The sequence below is a fragment of the Myxine glutinosa genome, unplaced genomic scaffold (assembly GCF_964187855.1).
Source record: "Myxine glutinosa unplaced genomic scaffold, kmMyxGlut1.1 SCAFFOLD_2062, whole genome shotgun sequence".
In the NCBI taxonomy this organism is placed as follows: Eukaryota; Metazoa; Chordata; class Myxini; order Myxiniformes; family Myxinidae; genus Myxine; species Myxine glutinosa.
Window position 1 is genome coordinate 28,416 of NW_027618157.1, and position 24,085 is coordinate 52,500.

General features: G+C 45.7%; 1 protein-coding gene across 1 annotated transcript in view; it reads right to left on the minus strand.

Annotated features, from left to right (window-relative positions):
• Nucleotides 1–24,085, minus strand: part of LOC144889244 (uncharacterized) — a gene marked incomplete at its 5' end in the record, with an annotated part of 58,915 nt that overhangs the window by 10,824 nt on the left and 24,006 nt on the right. The window contains 3 exon segments of the mRNA XM_078769320.1: nt 4,838–4,918; nt 21,291–21,315; nt 23,293–23,515. Coding sequence (XP_078625446.1) covers nt 4,838–4,918; nt 21,291–21,315; nt 23,293–23,394 — 208 coding nt within the window.

Consider the following 24,085-nt stretch of genomic DNA (forward strand, 5'->3'; position numbering starts at 1 on the left):
TGACAATTTCATAAATTTGGCCTTTGTTGCCCTTTTGTTCTCTGGTGACCTCAAACAAAATAGTCCTGAAACTCACCTTGATCAGGAGCAACAGTCACTCAAAACCCCCACAGACCCACACAGATGCTGATATTTTTAATGCTGTGAACTAATTTTGGTTTGTCATGGGCGATGAAGGTTGTGATTAAGTTTCATTGAAACTGTTTGTGTAGTTTCGGAGAAGAGAGTAAATACCTATTTTGGGAGGGGGTCAAACCGTCCCCCACCCCCCTGCCGTAGTGCAACTTTTGATGTGGTCAATAAACCTTCGTGAGGCATCAAATATGCAGCTTGTGGCCGTTTCACCAAAATCGTGTGTGTAGTTTCGGAGAAGAGAGCACATACTTATTTTGGTGGGTCAAAACCCAAAGAAAGCAATTTTTTTTTTTTTTTTTTACTAAGAAAGCAAAATCATCTGTGATCTGGAGCACATCAGTGGTATCATGGTGGATTAAAGGTTTAAGCAACATAATGAGCTCGACATAATTTGAAGTCGTGACGTCAATTGATATGCCTTCGCCCACATCAAGTGATTGCTTTAAACTCTAACTTTGACCGAAAACCTCAAGACCATTTGACGTCAATATCAAATTTGTAGATACTAGGGCATGCCCGTACTATATCTATATCTAAAATTATATCCCCCCCCTCTATTTACATGAAATGGTTTGGTCCAAAGCGAACGGCTTGCGAGTGGTGACAATCCCCCCCCTCTATTTACATGCAATGGTTTGGTCCAAAGCGAACGGCTTCCGGAGTTTGGTAAAGAAATCGCCATCGCGTGCACAAACGCGCAGGAAAGCGAATGAATCGCAAATTCGTTTTTATTAGTTGTAAAACATAGTTTAACGCCAACATAGTTTGCAAACGTGAAATAAATGAATACGCTCTCAAATGTGCCATCCGAGGCAGAGTGTGCCCGCCACGTTCGGCACACGCGATCGTTCGCTGCTCTCTGATTGGTTGAATCGTTTTTTGGACATAGCTCGGTAAGTAATTGTCCGATTAATATGAAACCTTGAAAAGGCACATCCTCGGGTCCCCAGCAATATACCTGGCAAGTTAAAAGTATATCGGACCCGTGGTTGTCGAGAAACAGCGGTCACAGACAAACGTACAAACGTACAAACGTACAGACAGAGATTACTGGAATTATAGATAGATGTATCATGGTACATGTACTTGGTTTAGTTCAAATCCCTGTCGATAACATTTTTACTTGACATGACCTCTGACCTTTGGATGCTAAAATCTAATCAGTTAATCTCTGCATCATTAATAGAAACAGTATTTGTATCAAGTTGGGTCAAAATCCCATCACTGGTTCACAAGTTATTGCGAAAACAGGATTTTAACTAACATAACTTCTGATCTTTTACCTCTTGAGCTCATAATCAAATCAGTTCATCTTTAAATCATTATACACACTTGTTTGTACCAAGTTTGATTTCAATCCCTTCAGCTGCGCCCAAGTATAACATTTTAACTGACATGACCTCTGACCTTTGACCTCTTTATGCCAAAATTGAATCAGTTAATCTTTGCGTCATAATATATACTTATAACAAGTTTGGTTAGAATTCCATCACTGGTTCACAAGTTAGCACGGTAACAAAATTTTTACCGAAAGGGACCTCTGACCTTTGACCTCACAATTTAATCAATTCATCTTTACATCATCATACATACTTGTACAAAGTTTGGCTAAGATCTTTTCAGCCGCTCTAAGTTAATGCAGCAACAAAAACCCACCTATCACGGACACACATATGGACTAACAACACAAAAACATAATGCCTCCAGTGACTTCGATGGCGCAGGCAATAAAAAGAAATCTTTTTCTTCTCAAATGCAATTTGCAATTATTTGCAACTAGACGCCCCATGACCCGTTGGGTCAATGTCAGTTTGAATAGATATGAGAATAGAACTAAAGCGAACGCTGGACATCATCAGGGAGATTATTTGGGCCAGCAAGCCATAAGGCTCACCTCTCCAGCGTTCTAAATCACTTACCTGTGACACGTGATTTCGGCCCTTATCTCCGATCACGTTTTTTTTTTTTTTTTTTTTTTAGAAAAAACACGCGACCCGTGGACTACCACGATTTTGTTGTCGGAGGACACTTCTGATGACGATGTTCTTTGTCGACGATCCTCCATTTACATAAACTCGCACGTTCTCTTTCCTCTTCCCTCGACTGAGCGCCACATACAGCTGACCATGCTGGAAGACCGGTTTCTCCAGGTAGACCAGCACATTCTCCATAGTTTGCAATTGCGCCTTATGGATCGTCATTGCGAAGCAGGATTGTATGGGGAACTGGCAGCGCTGCAAAGGGATATCCTCAGCTTCCGACAGATTTAGTCGGATCCGAGGGAGCATTACAGTTTCGCCTTCAAACGTTGAACTTATGATCCTCGCAACTATAATATTTCGAAGCATGTCCTCAACAATCATGCGCGTCCCGTTGCAAAGTTTCGGAGGGTCCAAGTTCCGCATCAAAATGATAGGGGATCCTTTTTTGAGTTCGAGGTTGTGTGGCGGCAATCCCGAGACTTCAACGGATTCTAGGAATTCCGTTGGGAAGTGCGTCGCATCAGTACCCTCAGTCACACTGTTGAACGCAGCATACTCCTTGCTAGCACCAGGGAACCTTGTGATGCATCTTGAATTGATGTTTCGCATCATATCGTTGAGGGGCACTAATATAGACCTTGCTGAAAAAACCTCCATCGGATTGGCGAATGATGGATATATGGTATCGATGCACTCATCGAGCCCACTCGCTGTCAGCAGTATATCTGTTGGAACCCATCTGTGGATCGGTCCCATTGGCCGATGGGTCTAGGCCATCTGCGGATGTGTTGTTCACCTTGGAGGAATGTGTTGACAGAATGGTGCCAGGAATTGCTATATAAACAATGGAGAGCGACATTATCTTATTTAAATGGAGCGACATTATCTTATTTTTATCTTATCGACAAACGGTTATCGACAAACCACGTCACGGACTGCTTTATAAACATTTATGACATCAATTGCTTATTTTTAGGTTCAAATAAACATACTCATCCACTATTGATGCATACACATTCCTTCAAGGTGAACAACACATCCGCAGATGGCGCAGACCCATCGGATGGCGCATAATGTCGCTCCATTTAAATAAGATAATGTCGCTCTCCATTGTTTATATAGCAATTCCTGGCACCATTCTGTCAAAACATTCCTTCAAGGTGAACAACACATCCGCAGATGGCGCAGACCCATCGGCCGATGGGTCTGCATTGTCATTTCTCGTGCATCCACAGATGGGTCAGACCCATCGGCCGATGGGACCGATCCACAGATGGGTTCCAACATATCCTCTGGCAAATCTATCTCATCATCCGCATTTTTCTCGATTCTATCCTCGCCGATGTCGAGCAAAAATCTTGAAAACTGCCCACTTCCGTCGGTCAGTCGCATATTAGTTCTCAAGTGAAACATTCCAAAGCTCTGCCATAAGTAGGACTTCTTTATGCACGCATTCTCAACATCAGCATCACACCCTCTTTTCACCACGGGCAGAAGTTGACGGAAATCACCACAGCATATCGTCAAGATCCCTCCAAAAGGCTCGTCTTTGTCACATACATCACGCAACGTGCGATCCACAGCCTCGAAACTCTCTCTCCTGATCATAGGACACTCATCCCACACGATGAGTTTTGTACTTCGAAAGAGGTCTGCGATAGTGGAATTTTTATCGATGTTGCATACGCCATCTTCCCTCGGTGTCAGAGGGATTTGGAACCTTGAGTGCGCTGTTCTTCCACCAGGCATGAGGGTAGCAGCTATGCCAGATGAGGCCACCGCAAGGGCAACTTCTCCACTCGCTCTCACTTTAGAGAGAATCAGGTTAATAAGAAACGTCTTCCCTGTGCCTCCAGGCGCGTCAATGAAAATCATTGATGACTGATTCGTGCGGATGTTGCTATTCGCGTCCATAGACGTGAGGTGTGATTCGTTGTCCGCGTCCGTAGCGCCGTCGGAGGGTTGATACGACATTCTTCCTGCAAATAGTATTGTGTTTGTGCTATCGTTTTGCCGATCATCAAATGACAAATAAATTACATTGTGAAAAATAAAGATTTCAAATAAACCTATTTAAAGTGTATGCGCATATAAATAATTTTTAAAATCGAAGAAATATCTCTCGGTAATTTCCTGAAACATATTTTACTTCCGGGTAATAATGTTGAATGAAATAACGAAGATATATACTGTATGCCTGTTATTTTAGGCGGTGTATTTTCGTATATCAACGTGGCGCGATTTTTAAAATATATCTCTGCAATTTCCCGTGTGTGCGTGAATGTTCTCAATTATTTCTTTTACCGAGTCTAAAACCATCGATAAAAATGAAATCAGATGACGACTTTGATTGAAGATAAAGGCGTGAGACAGACTCAATGGCCTTGAAGATACAAGCCTTTCAGAATTCATTTCGTTCTATAAACGGAAACTTTCATCGGATTTTCTTCCCGTTTTTTTTCAACCGAGTCTAAAACTATGTTAGCGACTGTGAAAAATGAAATGATATATCGAATTTGATTTGAAATAAAACTGAGAGAGAGCAAGACACCACGGGCCTACAAAACAGGCCTCAAAGCTATGCGAGTTAATAAAATGGTGGATATTACTACTCTCTCAAAGGGGTAAGCCACGCCCCCGGACCGATCGAATGTTACACACAAACACGCAAGATTTCAATTTTATAATTATATAGATGCAACATTTAACTTTTTACTAACCTAATATTTCTTCATTTGGTGAAACGTTATCCAAGAGATCTCGCAATCTTTCTGACTTGTATCCCTCAATTTCATCACTTCCTGCAATATAAGAGGAATTAGAAAGTTTGATGAAGCATTTTTCTGCAATATTGCACACCTGCTGTGCTGTTTGCAGCATCAGAAATATAAATGAAAAAAACAGATTCCTTGCAAATTATACATACATGGGAAGCCATTCATAAAGTATAAAAGGTGGAGAAAGGGAAATGCTGGGGAAAGGGAAAAGGTGGGTGTGAATTATGAACTTTTGCTCAACTCAGTTTTCAAGTACGAAAACAAAACGTAACCTCATGAACCTTTGCTCAAATAATTAGCTCGCAGAATTTAAAATAAACATTAAACATCTCTTATCATTATAAACATCTCTCATAAAAACATCTCTTATAAACATCATTAAACAAGACCGAACTCTCTTATCTGTCTCCCTCTTCCAAATCCTGGTGGCGTCTGGTCAAATCCGTTTCTGGTGTTTGTTCCCCCTCCATCCCCTCCCTTACCTCAAACGGCTACACAGCTGACTCCGCACGTGAAGAAGCTGAATGCCTCAACTCTGTGTTTGCCTCTAAATCTTGTGTCCCAAACCCATCCCTCTCTGTACCCACCATACCCAGTCGTACCCTGCTGCTCCTGGACTCCGTGTCCTTTCCTCCTGACAAGGTGGAAAAGTTTCTGTCAACCCTCGACTCTGATTCTGCAACTGGACCCGACGGCATCAGCCCACGGGTCCTAAAATCCTGCTCTGCTGCTCTATCTCACCCTCTCTCTGTTCTCTTCACCCTCTCTTTTGCTCAAGGTCAACTGCCATCTGCTTGGAAATCAGCCAACATCACCGCTTTGCACAAAAAAGGTGCAAAAACAGATCCTAGCAACTACAGACCAATCAGCCTTCTCCCAATTATCAGCAAAGTCATGGAATCCATCATTGCTTCGGATATGAAATCTTTCCTCTTCTCCAATGGCTTGATCTCTGATCATCAATTTGGTTTCAGACCAGGTCACTCTACTCTGGACATGCTGCTTCTGCTGTCTCAACAATGGATGGAGGTCCTCAATGCCAAACAGGAAATTAGAGCTGTCTCCCTCGACATATCACGTGCCTTCGACACGGTCTGGCACCCCGCTCTGCTCACCAAACTCTCCTCCTTTGGTATCCATGGAAATTTCCACGCATGGCTGGCGGACTTCCTCTCTAGTCGTCGTCAACGTGTGGCCCTGAATGGGTTTCTCTCATCTCCTCTTCCTGTTCAGGCTGGAGTTCCCCAAGGCAGTGTTCTGGGCCCCGTGCTTTTTCTGGTCTTCATCAATGATCTCTCTGACTCTCTCGAAAATCCTCTCTATCTCTTTGCTGATGACTCCACTCTCTGCCGCTCCATTCCTCTTCCCTCAGATCGGCAGTCTGCTGCCTCCTCACTCTCTGAAGACCTGGACAAAATCACAGACTGGTCAAACAAGTGGAACATGTCTTTCAATCCTGACAAATCTCACACTCTTACTATGTCTCTCCGAAAAGATCGACTGGACAACCCTCCCATCTACTTTCTCAACAATCCTCTCCAAGAAGTTCTGTCGCTCAAGATTTTGGGTCTCACTATCTGCCATGATCTTTCTTGGGAAAACCACATTTCCAAGCTGGCCTCCAAAGCCAGTCGCCGACTGGGCATCCTCCGTCGTGCGAAGTCCTTCCTCGGCACACCTGAGCTCCTCACCACATACAAGGCTTTCATCCGCAGCTCAATGGAATACTGTTCTCCCCTATGGGCCGGTGCTCCTGCCTCACACCTAGCTCGGCTTCACTCACTCACCGCAGGCAGGTAGGTGGTCTTTCTGTCTTCTACCGACTCCTCTCCGGCCTTGCACCCCCAGCTCTCTCTGTGCTCTGTCCCCCAAATATTCCTACAGGTCGCACAAGATCTGCCAGCAACCCTCTGATGGTTAAACTGCCGAAATCTCGGCTCTCTGCTCACCTTCACTCTTTCATTCCTCTTTTCTCCCACCTCTGGAACAAACTCCCTCACTCCCTTCAATCCCACTCTTCCCTCCAGGTCTTTAAAACAGCTGTTCACCACCATCTCTTATCTTCCCCATCCAAAACCTTGATCTTTTCTACCCCCGCTAATTCACCCCAGATCCACCTTGTTTGAAATTCCAACTTCTTTCCTGGAAGTCCTGGCAGTGTCCATATGTTTTATACCTCTCCCACCGCCCCCTTCCCACGCCCCCCCCCCCCCCAAAGCCCTCGCCCTCTCTCAGATCTCTCGATGTCTCCATGTCTCTCGGTCCCTGCTCTCAAATGTTGTGTTTGTGTCCTTCCCCCTCTCTCCCCATCTTGTCTACCGCTCCCTATGTTATATGTTTTATGTGTCGGTTTGTCTTTCTGTGTGATTAATGTTCGCTCTTTCACGAGCCTCGATCTTGTATACAACAAAAAAAAAAAAAACAAAAAAAAAAACATGCATCTCGGTACAAAACGCCGCAGCCTCACCTGGCTTACATCTGGGACAATAACATCGGAGTGTCGCTTCCTGGCAATACATACTACAGCAATGATCTCCCCTATGCCTCTGTCAAGTTTGTGCTTAAGTTCAGTGTTAAAAGTGTATTTTATTTACTCTATTTAAATATTCTCGTGCATTGCTGCATCAATTGGTAACTATGGCTCCTAAAAGGAAGACAAGTGCTCAAGGAAGTGACACTAGTGGAAATAAAGATGGGAAAGTGATGTCGTTAGAAAGGAAATTAGAAATTCTGAGTACGTTTGATGCTAGTGCTTGCCTTATACAAATATTGCGTGCAATTTTAGCTTTGCAGATACACGGGTGATTACGACACACAATAACAAAGAAAAGATCACGGTACGTGTTCAATCGGTGACACCTTCCAGTACAGTGCAAATCCAAAAATACATAGCTTTGTCATAGAGGTGGGGAGAGCAGGGGGAACACATTCCCCGATATATGCAACCTTATATCTATGGCGAAATCACTCGAAATTTCAGAACTTTTATTTACAAACTACATTTTCAGGAACACATGATGTTCTTAAATCGACCAACAGATTGCTGTCTCCAGCTAATAAAGAGGAAAGTGGTATGCACAATCGGTAAACAATATATTGCCTGATGCACCTGCGATTGAAAACCAAAACTATAAATATATAAACTAGAAACGACACTCAGCAGAACGCATACCACCACCAGACTGAACAGTTTACATTTTGCATCCCATTGTTCTGGATTCGCACCTTAACTAAGATCTAATCGGCTTGTTGCTGTCAGCTACCCAACTCGACCACCTTGTTTTGCCAAAACTCGTCCAAAACTTTTTGAAATATCATGCTATATATTATTTTAAGCATGGTGTTGGCTTAATGGTTAAGGTGGCTGGCTTAATATCTTAGGGTCTTGAGTTTGAGACCCTGTCATGCGTTGTAATAAATCCCAGGTGGGTTAACTCAACACCACTCACCAAAGTTGAAAAAAGGAGTACCACCTTACTGGGGTAATAAGCCATTTGAGTATCCTGCATCTGTGTGGCGACCCTCCAGGATTGTACTGCTTAACCAATGAAATTGCATCGGCAGCTCCCATCTGCCTCAAGGCGTGAGAGGAATGATTACTCTTCGTCTGATACAGCATATCGTTTTGGCCACATCTCTCAAAGGTGAAGAATCACTTGAAAAATTAAAAACTTCCCGTATCCGGATTCGGATCGTCACCAAAATTAAATTGATTCGACCTTCTCATACACCAAACCTGCCCACCAGGTTTCGTCCGAATCTGTCCTTAACATTTTAAGGTATCCTTTTCACAAACAGACAGACAAACAAATAGACAGTGGTGAAAACATAACCTCGATGGTTGGGGTAACGAGAGTGAAGTAGTCTGGCCTCCAAAACCAGTCACCGACTGGGCATCCTCTGTCGTGCGAAGTCCTTCCTTGGCACACCTGAGCTCCTGCACCTCAAACAAGGCTTTCATCCGCAGCTCAAAGGAATACTGTTCTCCGCTCTGGGCCAGTGCTCCTGCCTCACACCTAGCTCGGCTTCACGCTGTTGAAACCAAAGCTTTCAGAATCATTGGAATCTCCCGCGATGAAGCTAACTCCGAGGGCCTTTCACTTACTCACAGCAGCAGGTCGGTGGTCTTTCTGTCTTCTACCGACTCCTCTCTGGCCTTGCTCCCCCAGCTCTCTCTGGGCTGTCCCCCAAATATTCCTACAGGTCACACAATATATGCCTGCAACCCTCTTATGGTTAAACTGCCAAAATAAAGACTCTCTGCTCACCTTCACTCATTCATTCCTCTTTTCTCCCACTTCTGGAACAAACTTCCTCACTCTCTTCAATCCCACTCCACCCTCCAGGTCTTTAAAAGAGCTGTTCACCACCATCTCTTATCTTCCCCCATCTAAAACCTTGATCTTTTCTACCCCCACTAATTTCACCCCAGATCTACTTTATTGAAATACAAACTTCTTTCCTGGAAGTGGAAATGTGTCAAGTGTCACAAATCAAGTGTCACTGGGACTGACACAATCTGTCAATTTCCCGACCCGGATCTCAGTCAACGGAGCATCTTCTCTTCTGGACTTGGTTATGACCAACTTCCCTGAAAATGTCTGCTGCTCTTCTTCTGCTCCAATCGGCTCATCTGATCATGTGCTTGTTAAAGTGGACATCTCTCTGACCATTCTCAGAGAGCCTCCTCAGCGTCGACGAGGCTGGCATTTCACTCCGGCCAACTGGCACGGTCTTCAAAAAGCCATCAATCATCTGGACTGGTCTCCCATCTCTACGGCCTCCGACATCAACTCAGCCTGGGAATTCTTCCAAAGTAAATTGCTCTCTCTCATGCACAGATTTATCCCATCTCGTCTTCAGTTGTCATACCCTCCCTCCCGTCCATGGTACACGGAATCTTGTGGTGAGGCTGTTGCCCAGAAACAACTTGCCTTCGTCTCCTGGAAAGCAAATCCAACGGAAGGAAATCTCGTTTCCTTTCACAAAGCCCGAAACAAGTGTGTGTCCACCCTCAGGAGAGCCAGGGAACAATATCTCTCCGTTCTCAAGACCCAACTCTTATCTGTCTCCCTCTTCTTCCAAATCCTGGTGGCGTCTGGTCAAATCTGTTTCTGTTGTTTGTTCCCCCTCCATCCCCTCCCTCACCTCAACCGGCTACACAGCTCACTCCGCACGTGAAAAAGCTGAATGCCTCAACTCTGTGTTTGCCTCTAAATCTTGTGTCCCAAACCCATCCCTCTCTGTACCAACCTTACCCAGTCATACCCAGCTGCTCCTGGACTCTGTCCTTTCCTCCTGACAAGGTGGAAAAGTTTCTGTCAACCCTCGATTCTTATTCTGCAACTGGACCTGACGGCATCAGCCCACGGGTCCTAAAATCCTGTTCTTCCGCTCTTTCACTCCCTCTCTCTGTTCTCTTCACCCTCTCTTTTGCTCAAGGTCATCTGCCATCTGCTTGGAAATCAGCCAACATCACCGCTTTGCACAAAAAAGGTGCAAAAACAGATCCTAGCAACTACAGACCAATCAGCCTTCTCCCAATTATCAGCAAAGTCATGGAATCCATCATTGCTTCGGATATGAAATCTTTCCTCTTCTTAAATGGCTTGATCTCTGATCATCAATTTGGTTTCAGACCTGGTCACTCTACTCTGGACATGCTGCTTCTGCTTTCTCAACAATGGATGGAGGTCCTCAATGCCAAACAGGAAATTAGAGCTGTCTCCCTTGACATATCACGTGCCTTCGATACGGTCTGGCACCCCGCTCTGCTCATCAAACTCTCCTCCTTTAGTATCCATGGAAATCTCCACGCATGGCTGGCGGACTTCCTCTCTTGTCATAGTCAACGTGTGGCCCTGAATGGGTTTCTCTCATCTCCTCTTCCTGTTCAGGCTGGAGTTCCCCAAGGCAGTGTTCTGGGCGCTGTGCTTTTTCTGGTCTTCATCAATGATCTCTCTGACTCTCTTGAAAATCCTCTCTATCTCTTTGCTGATGACTCTACTCTCTGTCGCTCCATTCCTCATCCCTCAGATCGGCAGTCTGCAGCCTCCTCAATCTGCAGACCTGGACAAAATCGGACTGGTCAAACAAGTGGAACATGTTTTTCAATCCTGACAAATCTCACACTCTGACTATGTCTCTCTGAAAACCACATTTCCAAGCTGGCCTCCAAAGACAGTCGCCGAATGGTCATCCCCCATCATGCGAAGTCCTTCCTTGGCACACCTGAGCTCCTCAACACATACAAGGGTTTCATCTGCAGCTCAAAGGAATACTGCTCTCCCCTCTGGGCTGGTGCTCCTGCCTCACACCTAGCTCGTCTTCACGCTGTTGAAACCAAAGCGTTCAAAATCATTGGAATCTCCCACGATGAAGCTAACTCCGAGGGCCTTTCACTCACTCACCGCAGGCAGGTTGATGGTCTTTCCGTCTTCTACCGACTCCTCTCCGGCATTGCCCTCCTGGCTCTCTCTGGGCTCTGTCCCCCAAATATTCATACAGGTCGCACAAGATCTGCCTGCAACCCTCTTATGGTTAAACTGCCAAAATCAAGACTCTCTGCTCACCTTCACTCCTCTTTTCTCCCGCCTCTGGAACAAACTCCCTCACTCTCTTCAATCCCACTCCACCCTCCAGGTCTTTAAAAGAGCTGTTCACCACCATCTCTTATCTTCCCCCATCCAAAACCTTGATCTTTTCTACCCCCGCTAATTTCACCCCAAATCCACTTTTTTGAAACACCAACTTCTTTCCTGGAAGTCCTTGTTGTCCTTGTGTTATGTACTTCTCCCCCCCCACCCCCCATCTCACGCCTCCTCCCCCCAAGCCCTCTCCCTCCCACACATCTCCCCATGTCCCTGCTCTCAAATGTTGTGTTTGTGTGCTTCCCCTTCTCTCCCCATCTTGTCTACAGCTCCCTCTTTTTATATATTTTGTTTGTCTTTTTGATTTGTTTGTATGATCAATGTTAGCTCTTTCATGAGCCTCGATCCTGTATACAAAAAAAAGAAGAAGTAAATAGCGCACAATCGCAAATCCCCATGCTTCCCTCCTAATGCAAAGTTGAAAGTTAGCAAAATGTTATCCATTATCAAATTGAGTTAATTTCTTTTCTTCCAATTTAGACCCCAATGACGCCAAGTCCTCATCCCCTAATGAATGAACCAAGTGTCATCAAAAAAACCATTACATGTTGAAATATCTCCCAATGTTGATTACATTTTTTTTTTTTTTTGCATAAATAGTCGAGGCTTGTGGAAGAGCTCGTACAGTGAACGGATCAGGACCTCACAGACAAAAAAAGGACACAAAACACGTATAGATGGGGTGGACAAAATGGATACGAAGGGAAAACTCCAAGGAGGGAAAACTCCAAGGAGGGAAAACTCCAAGGAGGGAAAACTCCAAGGGGGGAAAACTCCAAGGGGGGAAAACTCCAAGGGGGGAAAACTCCAAGGAGGGATAACTCCAAGGAGGGATAACTCCAAGGAGGGATAACTCCAAGTAGGGAAAACTCCAAGGAGGGAAAACTCCAAGGAGGGAAAATTCCAAGGAGGGAAAACTCCAAGGAGGGAAAACTCCAAGGAGGGAAAACTCCAAGGAGGGAACACACCAAGGAGGGAAAACACCAAGGAGGGAAAACACCAAGGAGGGAAAACTCAAACTCCAAGATGGAAAAACTGTAAAATTGGAAGGAGGAGGGATTTGGGTTGGGTTAACGAGAGTAGAAAAGATAATGGTTTCGGATTGGGGACGATCTCAGGTGGTGGTGAACAGCTGTTCAGTAGACCTTGAGGGAAGAATGAGATTTAAGAGGATGTGGAAGTGGATTCCACAGGTGGAAAAAAAAGAGGAACAAATGAGTGGAGGTGAGCAGAAATCCTGGATTTTGAGTGACCTCCGTAAGTATTGGAACAGTGTAGTCAAATTTGTTATTATTGCTATAAACTGAAGAGATTTAGATTTGAGATCAAAAGATGAAATTAGGCAAGAGTACAGAAGGTCAGCTTTTATTTCTTGGTATTTCTAAGGATATAATGTTTTACCATTGTAGAACAATAATGGCGTTGGCTTAGCGGTTAGGGTGCCGGCTTGGGATCCTAGGATCCTGGGTTTGAATCCCGGTCGATTGCTGAATTAACGCCAGGGGGGTTGACTCAGCCTGTCATCCTTCCGAGGTCGGCAAATTGAAATTGAATACCAGCTTGCTGGTAATTCCCTGTGTGTCGCAAGAGGCGACTAACAGGTTTGGCTGCAGGAAGGGCATCCGGCCATAAAACATTGCTTCAAAAAGGGGACCATGGTGCCCAAAAAAGGCCAACCCCTGCTCAGCAGGGAAAAAATGGCCTCCAATGGTGGTTCATTGGAGAACAATAGCACTTTTTATGTTCAGTCCCCCCATCTGAGGTAAGCATAAGTATTGGAACAGCTTAACCTAAAGTACATCAAAGTAGTGTTACATATTTATGTGAATGTATGTGAATTACCATGCAGGTGTTTGCTTCCGTGTGTAGTATATTAAGTTGTTGTGTAGTTGTTGTGGTTGGAGGGTCAGGAGCCCTTCTGAAAGAGTGGCAGGAAACGGAAGTGGCCGGAAGCGGAAGTGACGGGAAAGGGAGGAGAAAAGACACGAGGGAAAGGAAGGCTTCTTCTTCCTCGCCCCGCGACGACGAGAAGGGGGAATCGACCTTACGCTGCGCGGAAAACGCGCCGTTGCGAAACGTCTGGCGAGAGGAGTTACCTGGGCGGTAAATACCTTTGGACACGTCCAGTCACTGTGAGTTCGTGCACGAAACCAAGCGTCCGGGACAGTTTGCCCCGTCTACAAAGACGCGTACGGGTCCGCACGTTGGGCCTCGCTCGCGTCGGAAGCCGCGCTGGGTTTTGCCCCGTCTACAAAGACGCGTACGGGTCCGCACGTTGGGCCTCGCTCGCGTCGGAAGCCGCGCTGGGTTTTTGCCCATCGACAAGGACGCGTAAGAGTCGCACTTGGGGCCTCGCGCACGTTGGACGCCGCGCTGGGTTTGCCCCGTGGCTTGGCAAGGAGGTGCGCTGCAGCCGCGGCCCCAGTCCGAGACGGCACGTTTAGAGCACGTCCGCCCGGGGCTCGTTCAACCGCCCGTGTGCGGAGAGGAGAGACATTGACCACGGAGGGAGTCAGGAGTGGGGCTCACGTGAGGAATGTATAAGATTAAGATGGCCATCTTAGAGTTTGTGTAGATGAGTTCACATGGTTGTAATATTGATTGTGCATTGTTGATGGTTGTTGATTGCTCAGTGAATATATTATTGATTATTCCGGATCCTTGGTGTGGGGTTTCTTCTTGACCGGAATTCATACTGATTGCGTTACGAAAGCGTATAAACCATATATCTTTCTGGCGGGGTCCCTCCCACGGTCCGGGGGTCACCAAGACCAGGTAGTTACCGGGAGGACCACGTAACAGAATTGGGGGCTCGTCCAAATTACGATTTGCGGTTTCGCAATTGGGTCTACGTCCGGGATCTAAAAGTGTATAAAATAATAAAATAATAATATTTTTGGTAATTAAAATTTATTAATTAATTATTAATTGGTAATATTTTTTTTTGAGAAATTGGGGAAAGTCTTGGGGTGAAGGTTAACAGGTGTTAACGATAGGCACCATGGCGTTTGTGGCACAGAACTTTGGGGTAACCCCGAGTGAGGCACAGTTCCGAGCGTTGCTAAAGTCGGATCTCTTGAAATTGGCCAAACATTTTAACTTGGAGGTCCGAACTAATTTGAGGAAGGCAGAGTTGCAGGCCACGGTGATACAATCTATGGTGGGATTAGGAACATGGGACGAGTTAGCCTGGGAGTGGCTACCCGAAGAACCAGAAGACGTGGAGCTCCGGAAACTGGAGTTGCAATTACGGAGCCAGGAACGGATCAAAGAAGAAGAAAGGAAAGCAGAAGAGAGAAGAGAAGAGAAGCAAGCAGAGGAAAGGAGAGTGGAACGAGAACTCCAGGAAAGGTTAAAAGAAGAAGAAAGGAAAGCAGAAGAGAGGAGAGAAGAGAAACAAGCAGAGGAAAGGAGAGTGGAACGAGAACTCCAGGAAAGGTTAGCAGAAGAAGAAAGGAAAGCAGAAAAGGAAAGAGCAGAAGAAGAAAGGAAAGCAGAAAAGGAAAGAGCAGAAGAAGAAAGGAAAGCAGAAAAGGAAAGAGCAGAAGAAGAAAGGAAAGCAGAAAAGGAAAGAGCAGAAGAAGAAAGGAAAGCAGAAAAGGAAAGAGCAGAAGAAGAAAGGAAAGCAGAGGAGAGGAGAGAAGAGAAACAAGCAGAGGAAAGGAGAGTGGAAAGAGAACTCCAGGAAAGAAGAGAAAAGGAACAAGCAGAGGAAAGGAGAGCTGCAAGGGACCTCGAAGCAGAGGAGAGAAAAGCGGAAAGGGAATTAAAGGAACGTGACATGGAGCTTCAGCAAGAAATCAAAGTCAAGGAGCTGGAGTTAATGAGAGAACGGGGAGAGGCACCACCCTTGCTGACGGGGTCGACACCTCACCAGAAAACCTGGGATGTGGGCAGACATGTGAGGCTGGTTCCACCGTTCAGTGAAAAGGAAGTCGCGAAATTCTTCCCACACTTTGAGAAAGTGGCTCGACAATTAAACTGGCCGGAGGAGGCCTGGACCATACTCGTACAAAGTGTGCTGGTGGGGAAAGCTCAGGAAATTTATTCGGCGCTACCAATGGACCAATGTGCAGATTATGAGGTACTGAAGAAGCACATCCTCAAGGCCTATGAGTTGGTTCCGGAAGCTTACAGGCAAAAATTCAGGAATGCCAGGAAGAGGGAGAGTGAGACCCATGTGGAGTTTGCCAGAGTGAAAGAAAACATGTTTGATCGGTGGTGTGAGTCAAAAGGAGTCGGGAAAGACTTCGAGACATTGCGGGACTTGATCCTGGTGGAGGAATTCCAGCAGTGTGTCCACGAGGACATCAAAGTGTACCTGCAGGAAAAGAAGGTACCAAAGTTGTGGGACGCAGCCACCATGGCAGATGATTATGCCTTAACCCACCGAATAGGGGTCCACGAACCTAACTCCTCGCCTAGATCTCCGCAGGGGAGGTGGGGAACAGCAGGTGCGGAGAACGACCATACATGGCGGCGGCCTCGAGATGATTATGGGGACAACTATGATACCCCACCGGTTCGAAATCAGAGGGATGCGGGCCCAAGACAAACTTATAGTTCGGGGGGCCCGAGGCAGACCCCGAGTTTTTCCTCCGGGCCTACTTGCGCGTTTTGCAAAAAACCTGGACACTTGATGTCCAGTTGTTACCTCATGAAAAGGGACAACCCAGAGCGGAGTCCGACTATTACAACTCCGAATGCGATGGCTAGCGTAAGAAATCGCCATCAAGAGGGTTACCAACCATTTGTTTCCGAGGGGTTTGTGTCACTGGATGGAGCCTCGACTAACCGGAGACCGGTTAGGATATTGAGAGACACAGGGGCCCATCAATCTTTAATGCTTGAAGGCATTTTGCCATGGTCCGAGGAGACGGCAACGGGGGATAGTGTTCGTTTACAGGGGATCGGGGGCGGTGTTAGTGCTCCCCTTCAGGTCATCCAGTTGGAGTCCGATTTGGTGTCAGGACCGGTCACCGTCGGTTTACAAGCCACGTTTCCTGTAGAGGGTGTATCTGTGGTTCTCGGGAATGATTTGGCCGGGGGTCAAGTTTATGGTAACCTGAGGGTTGAGAAAGAGCCCAGCAGGGAAAATAACACCACACCAGCTCGGGATGGTGACAAAAGTGCCAAGTTATTTGTAGGGGGACTGAACTTCAAAACAGAGGAAGAAGTTCTGACCTCTGTCTTCAACAGATATGGGCCGCTGGTGGAAGTGCGGTTGGTAAGAGACTGGGAAACGCAACAGTCAAGAGGGTTCGGCTTTGTCACGTTTGCCAGCACAAAAGACGCCAGAGAGGCAGAGAAGAATTGGAATGGCAAGGATTTGGAGGGTCGGACCATAACAGTAGGGAAGGCATTTCGTAGGCGTCGAGAGGTCTACAGGAGAGGACAACTGGGCGGTAGTTTTGGTGGTGGCCGCAGTCAATATTATTATGGAGGCTCCCTGAGTTACGGCCGCTCCCGAAGGAAGAATTGGCAAAGTAGTGGCCGAGAAGAAGACCGGTATTCAGGGGACTACAGGGACCAGTGGTCCCACCCTAATTATTAGGGACGTTCCGAGAAGTTGAAGCACTGAAGGCGGCGGAGCCGCCGAGCCAAGATTCCTACACGAATTAACCGTGAACGCCGTTCCTAAAGGCGCCCATGTAGAGAACTTTCCTGCACGGACTAACCGTGAACTCCACGTTCCTCAAGGCGCCCATGTAGAGAACTTTCCTGCACGGACTAACCGTGAACTCCGCGTTCCTAAAGGCATCCATGTAGTGAATACTCGGCTTGGCCTCCCGGAAAAGTGCTATCGAGTGGCTTAACTGGCTTTATTTTTAAGTGATAACTGTGCCCGGGGGGAATTGATAATGTGGGGGGGTTGAGTTATCTGGTTTATTTCTCCAAATTGGCCGGCAAAGAAAGTTTTCGCTGGGTTCAAACTTTCTTTCTTGAAGGGGGGGAGTGTTACATATTTATGTGAATGTATGTGAATTACCATGCAGGTGTTTGCTTCCGTGTGTAGTATATTAAGTTGTTGTGTAGTTGTTGTGGTTGGAGGGTCAGGAGCCCTTCTGAAAGAGTGGCAGGAAACGGAAGTGGCCGGAAGCGGAAGTGACGGGAAAGGGAGGAGAAAAGACACGAGGGAAAGGAAGGCTTCTTCTTCCTCGCCCCGCGACGACGAGAAGGGGGAATCGACCTTACGCTGCGCGGAAAACGCGCCGTTGCGAAACGTCTGGCGAGAGGAGTTACCTGGGCGGTAAATACCTTTGGACACGTCCAGTCACTGTGAGTTCGTGCACGAAACCAAGCGTCCGGGACAGTTTGCCCCGTCTACAAAGACGCGTACGGGTCCGCACGTTGGGCCTCGCTCGCGTCGGAAGCCGCGCTGGGTTTTGCCCCGTCTACAAAGACGCGTACGGGTCCGCACGTTGGGCCTCGCTCGCGTCGGAAGCCGCGCTGGGTTTTTGCCCATCGACAAGGACGCGTAAGAGTCGCACTTGGGGCCTCGCGCACGTTGGACGCCGCGCTGGGTTTGCCCCGTGGCTTGGCAAGGAGGTGCGCTGCAGCCGCGGCCCCAGTCCGAGACGGCACGTTTAGAGCACGTCCGCCCGGGGCTCGTTCAACCGCCCGTGTGCGGAGAGGAGAGACATTGACCACGGAGGGAGTCAGGAGTGGGGCTCACGTGAGGAATGTATAAGATTAAGATGGCCATCTTAGAGTTTGTGTAGATGAGTTCACATGGTTGTAATATTGATTGTGCATTGTTGATGGTTGTTGATTGCTCAGTGAATATATTATTGATTATTCCGGATCCTTGGTGTGGGGTTTCTTCTTGACCGGAATTCATACTGATTGCGTTACGAAAGCGTATAAACCATATATCTTTCTGGCGGGGTCCCTCCCACGGTCCGGGGGTCACCAAGACCAGGTAGTTACCGGGAGGACCACGTAACAGTAGTATAATCATTAGTACTGGTTGTATATCCCTTGCATGCAATAATTGCATTGAGCCTGTGACTGATTGACATCACCAAACTCTTGTTATCTTCCTTTCGTTTTGTATATCGTTTTGTGCAGTATATCGTTTTGGCCACATCTCTCAAAGGTGAAGAATCACTTGAAAAATTAAAAACTTCCCGTATCCGGATTCGGATCTTCACCAAACGTAAATTGATTCGTCCTTCTCATACACAAAACCTGTCCACAAGTTTCGTCCAAATCCGTCCATAACTTTTTAAGGTATCTTTTTCATAAACAGACAGACAAATAGACAGTGGTGAAAACATAACCTCGATGGTCGGGGTAACTCGAGTGAAGTAAATAGCGCACCATCGCAAATCCCCATGCTTCCCTCCTAATGCAAAGTTGAAAGTAAGCAAAAAGTTACCCAGCATCAAATATTGAGTTAATTTTTTTTCTTCCAATTTTGACCCCAATGACGCAAAGTCCTCACCCCCTAATGAATGAACCAAGTGTCAAATAAAAAAAACCGTTACATATTAAAATATCTCCCAATGTTGATTACATTTTATTTTTTTGTATAAATAGTCGAGGCTTGTGGAAGAGCTGGTACAGTGAACGGATCAGGACTTAACAGACAAAAAAGGACACAAAACACGTATAGATGGGGTGGACAAAATGGATACGAAGGGAAAACTCCAAGGAGGGAAAACTCCAAGGAGGGAAAACTCCAAGGAGGGAAAACTCCAAGGAGGGAAAACTCCAAGGAGGGGAAACTCCAAGGAGGGAAAACTCCAAGAAGGGAAAACTCCAAGGAGGGAAAACTCCAAGGAGGGAAAACTCCAAGGAGGGGAAACTCCAAGGAGGGGAAACTCCAAGGAGGGGAAACTCCAAGGAGGGAAAACTCCAAGGAGGGAAAACTCCAAGGAGGGAAAACTCCAAGGAGGGAAAAGTCCAAGTAGGGAAAAGTCCAAGTAGGGAAAAGGCCAAGTAGGGAAAAGTCCAAGTAGGTAAAACTCCAAGGAGGGAAAACACCAAGGAGGAAAAACTCCAAGGAGGGAAAACTTAAACTCCAAGATGGAAAAACTGTAAAATTGAAAGGAGGAGGGATTTGGGTGGGGTTGACGAGAGTAGAAAAGATAATGGTTTCGGATTGGGGACGATCTCAGGTGGTGGTGAACAGCTGTCCAGTAGACCTTGAGGGAAGAATGAGATTTAAGAGGATGTGGAAGTGGATTCCACAGTTGGAAAAAAAGAGGAACAAATGAGTGGAGGTGAGCAGAAATCCTGGATTTTCAGTGACCTCCGTAAGTATTGGAACAGTGTAGTCAAATTTGTTATTATTGCTATAAACTCAAGAGATTTGGATTTGAGATCAAAAGATGAAATTAGGCAAGAGCACAGAAGGTCAGATTTTATTTCTTGGTATTTCTGAGGATATAATGTTTCACCATTGTAGAACAATAGCACTTTTTATGTTCAGTCCCCGCATCTGAGGTGAGCATAAGTATTGGAACAGCTTAACCTAAAGTACATCAAAGTAGTGTAATCATTAGTACTGGTTGTATATCCCTTGCATGCAATAATTGCATTGAGCCTGTGACTGATTGACATCACCAAACTCTTGGTATGTTCCTTTCAGATGCTTTCGCAAACATTTACTGCAGCCATTTTCAGTTGTTGTTTGTTTTGGGGGGTTTCTGACTTTAGTCTCATCTTCAGCAAGTGAAATGCATGCTCCATTGGATTGAAATCAGCAGATTGACTTGGCCCGTCAAAAACCTTCCACTTTCCTCCCCTGATGAACTCCTTTGTTGTGTTGGCAATGTATGGTCATTGTCTTGCTGCATGGTGATGAGGGTTTTTCTTCACAGCTCCGATGATTTTTCTGTCATTGACTACAGTTATTTTCCTTGGCCGACGTGGCCGTCGTCAAAGTACACCAGCAGTTTCTTTCTTTTTCAAGATATTCAAAATTGTATTTGCTATGCCCAATATTTGTGCTATGGTTCCAATTGAATTATTCTGGTGTTTCAGCTTCCAAATTGCTTGCTTTTCTTTCAGACAGTTCTTTGGTCTTCATGTTGGTTTATTCCTGACTCCAAAGGCAGACTCCCAAAGCAAAAGCAAAGGCTAAAAACATTCACAGCTCTTTTATGTGTGAACGATCAATGCAACAAGAAACACCTCATGGTCATTTGTTTCAAAACTTATGCTTACCTAAAATGGGGGGACAGAACATAGAAAGCACTATTGTTCGACAATGGTGAAACATATATCCATAAAAATAACAAGAAATAAAAGGAAACCTTTAGTACTCTTGCCTCATATAATGCAAATTTCTTGAGTATATAGCAATAATAATGAATATGACCACACTGCTCCAATATTTATGGAGGACCTGCCGGTAATATAACCAGAAGGGGGTTGATGGTGGACTGTCAAATGAGCCCTGCAAAAACATGGGGGAGTGTAGGGACAAAGCACGGAAAGAGCAAAGGGTGCCCTCAGAAATACCCTCAGAATCATCTTCATCGCGGGAGAGATCAATGATTCTAAAAAGTAAAAGCCTTCGTTAATAAGGCATGATTCCAAGCGAGGTTATGTGGAATAAGTGGGTACTTCAGTGATGTCAATTTTCTGGGAAGAAATACATTGTGTGTTTCTTCGAAGAAAACGTAGACTTGCACTTAAATGACTTGCAGGTAGAAAAACAGAAGTTATAATTATAATAGTGTGCTGTATTTTAAGTCACACTAGTTAACAAGATTGTAAGATCCTGTCATACTCACCGCCAGATCCCGTTGCTGGCTCCGCCTGAAAGGTTTTCCCCAAAGAATTTCATTTCCGGTAATTCAAGGGGAGGGTGTGGGGGAGAGTGGAGAACAGACAGGAGAGTTTAGTACTTATCTGCCACCACAGTAATGAAACTTTTCCATGTTCATAATGTTCACACAATGCACAAAATGAAAGAGCTAATTAAATGCATCCCATCTTTCGTTATGTATGTTTATACAACTGAATGACTGCCTTCCTTGGCACTATTGAGCTTCTCACCACATACAAAACTTTCATCCGCAGGTTAATGGAGTACTGTTCTCTCCTCTGGGCTGGTGCTCCTGCCTCACACCTAGCCCGGCTTCACGCTATGGAAACCAAAGCTTTCAGAATCATTGGTATCTTTGGTGATGTCGGTGATTCTGAGGGCCTTTCACTCTCACACCACAGGCAGGTTTGGTGGTCTTTCTGTCTTCTACAGACTCCTCTCCGGCCTTGCACCCCCTGCTCTGTCTGTGCTCTGTACCCCCAAAATATGCTTGCAGGATGAACAAGACCTGTCAACAACCCTCTTCAGGTGAAACCGCCAAAATGAAGACTCTCTGCTCACTTTCATTCTTTCATTCCCACCTCTGGAACAAACTCCCACACTCTCTTCAATCCCACTCCTCCCTCCAGGTCTTCAAAACAGCTGTTCACCACCTTCGCATATCTTTCCCCATCCAAAACCTTGATCTTTTCTACCCATGTTAATACACCCCAAATCCACCTCCTTCAATTGCCATTTTTTCCCCTGAAAGTCCTTGTTGTGCACATCTTGTTTCTCCCGTGTACCCCACCCCAACACCCTCCCTTCTACAGATCTCCCGATGTCCCTGTTCTCCACTATTGTTGCGCTTACCTCTCTCTAGTCTCTTGTCACCCACTCCCTTTATTATATGTACTATGTTTTAGCTTTTACACAAGCCTTAACTTAATTTTTAAAAAACCATTCATTTATAACACAACCACAGAAATCGTTGCCCAGAGGTGGGCCAAATGGATGAGCAATTAAACTTAATCCATGCACTTATGCACGTGACATTATCCAATCTATAATGAGCATGCACTCAACAATTACACTTGTTCCATTCATTTCAATGATAATCATACATGTATCCATCCTGACGACGTCATCCCATATGGTCACGCAAGACATACACGGCAGCTTTTAAGTTGGAGGTTGTTAGGTTCGCTGAGACAAAATGTGGGAATACGGCTGCACACAGGAAATATGGTGGCAGAGAGAAATGTGTTTGGGACTGGTAAAATTTCATGTGCTATGAGCCAGTGCTGATAATAATTGTGCAGCTTCTTTTAAATTCTGTATCTCAATATGATAACAAACAAGTTGAGAAACAATTTACATTCCTAACTTATCCGAAAGGTCGTCCCACAATGTAATTTAAATAATATAGACAAAACAGCTCATTATTCATCATGACCCTGGAAGTACTGCAGGCAGCGATGCCTTGTCACAGTGCCCAGGACAAATCAACACCTCAATTGTTCTGACTGACAGTTTTGCTAACTACCGCTGTTGATCTAGCTTTATCATGTACTCCAAATCGACTTATCTATGAATAAAGGGAAGAATAATGGGAAAATTAGCCAATTCGATGAGTACTCCACATCAAGTTGTACGTTGACGGTATTTGATGGAACTTTTGGATGCATAATGTGCATAAACCATGAAGGAATTGGGGACAGAAAGTGGAGATGAGGTGGACCATAATTGTGTTGCGTTGATGTCCCCATGTACCAGAAGATACAGACAGTACAGGAGACAAGAGGGCAGCAGCAAGAGGATTTAGTGGGGGTTGATTGGCAGGCAGCCTCCGCTGAATGTGAAAGCAACCTCGATGGTGCGTGAGGTGGCACTCGTGGAGGTGCTGTTGGATCCCGCAAGGGTTAAGCCAGCACTCCAGAGCCAAGTTATGTGCGACCTGGTGTTTGTGTGTGAGCCGGCGGACGAACCTGTGATGTGCGAGGTCGAGTTTGCTCTTCTTTGCGAGGTCGAGCCTGCTCCTGTACGTGATGTCGAGCCTGCTCCAGCGTGCGATGTTGAGCCTGCTCCATTGTGCGAGCTCGAGCCTGCTTCTTTGAGTTTTGCAGCAGGGACAGTTCTCGATACCAGATTATATGTTGCGATTATTCGGCGGTGTCTCTTCTCCGCTCTGAACAGGGAGAGTAAAAGCACCTGTGGGGTAGGGGTTAAAATAAAAGGGCATCACCATTAGAAAAAGACAGGCCATTGTTGGACATGGTCAACGACTGCCCCAATTAGCGAATAGCTGTTTCCACCTGTCACCGAAGGTAGACGTAGGTTATCTTTTTACCCCCGTCTGTCTGGGTTTTTTTAGTTTTTTGTTTTTTTATGGAGAAGGCTCTAGGCACAGACTATGTCGTCCTCATCGAGGCCAGGCCAAATAAAAGAGCTGCATTGATAGAAAAGTAAAGGAGAGAATAGTCCAAGAGTTTTTGAGAAAGTAGAGAATCTGCTTTTTGAAAAGGGGAAGATCATAAGTGTTTGGAAAGACATGTGAAGGTAAAGAGTTCCAGAGTTTGGCAGTACAGTGGAGGGGAATAAACAAACATCATAACGGCCCACCCTTGAGTTGCCAATGGCCACACAATAATCATGAGATGTAGTGGCTTGTTGAGTAATCCGTTGTCTCGCTAATGGCGGAGGTATACAGGCAGCAAGTTCTTGGGAGCAAAAACCGATATCTCAAATTGTGCAGGATATCTCAAATTTATGGACACTTAT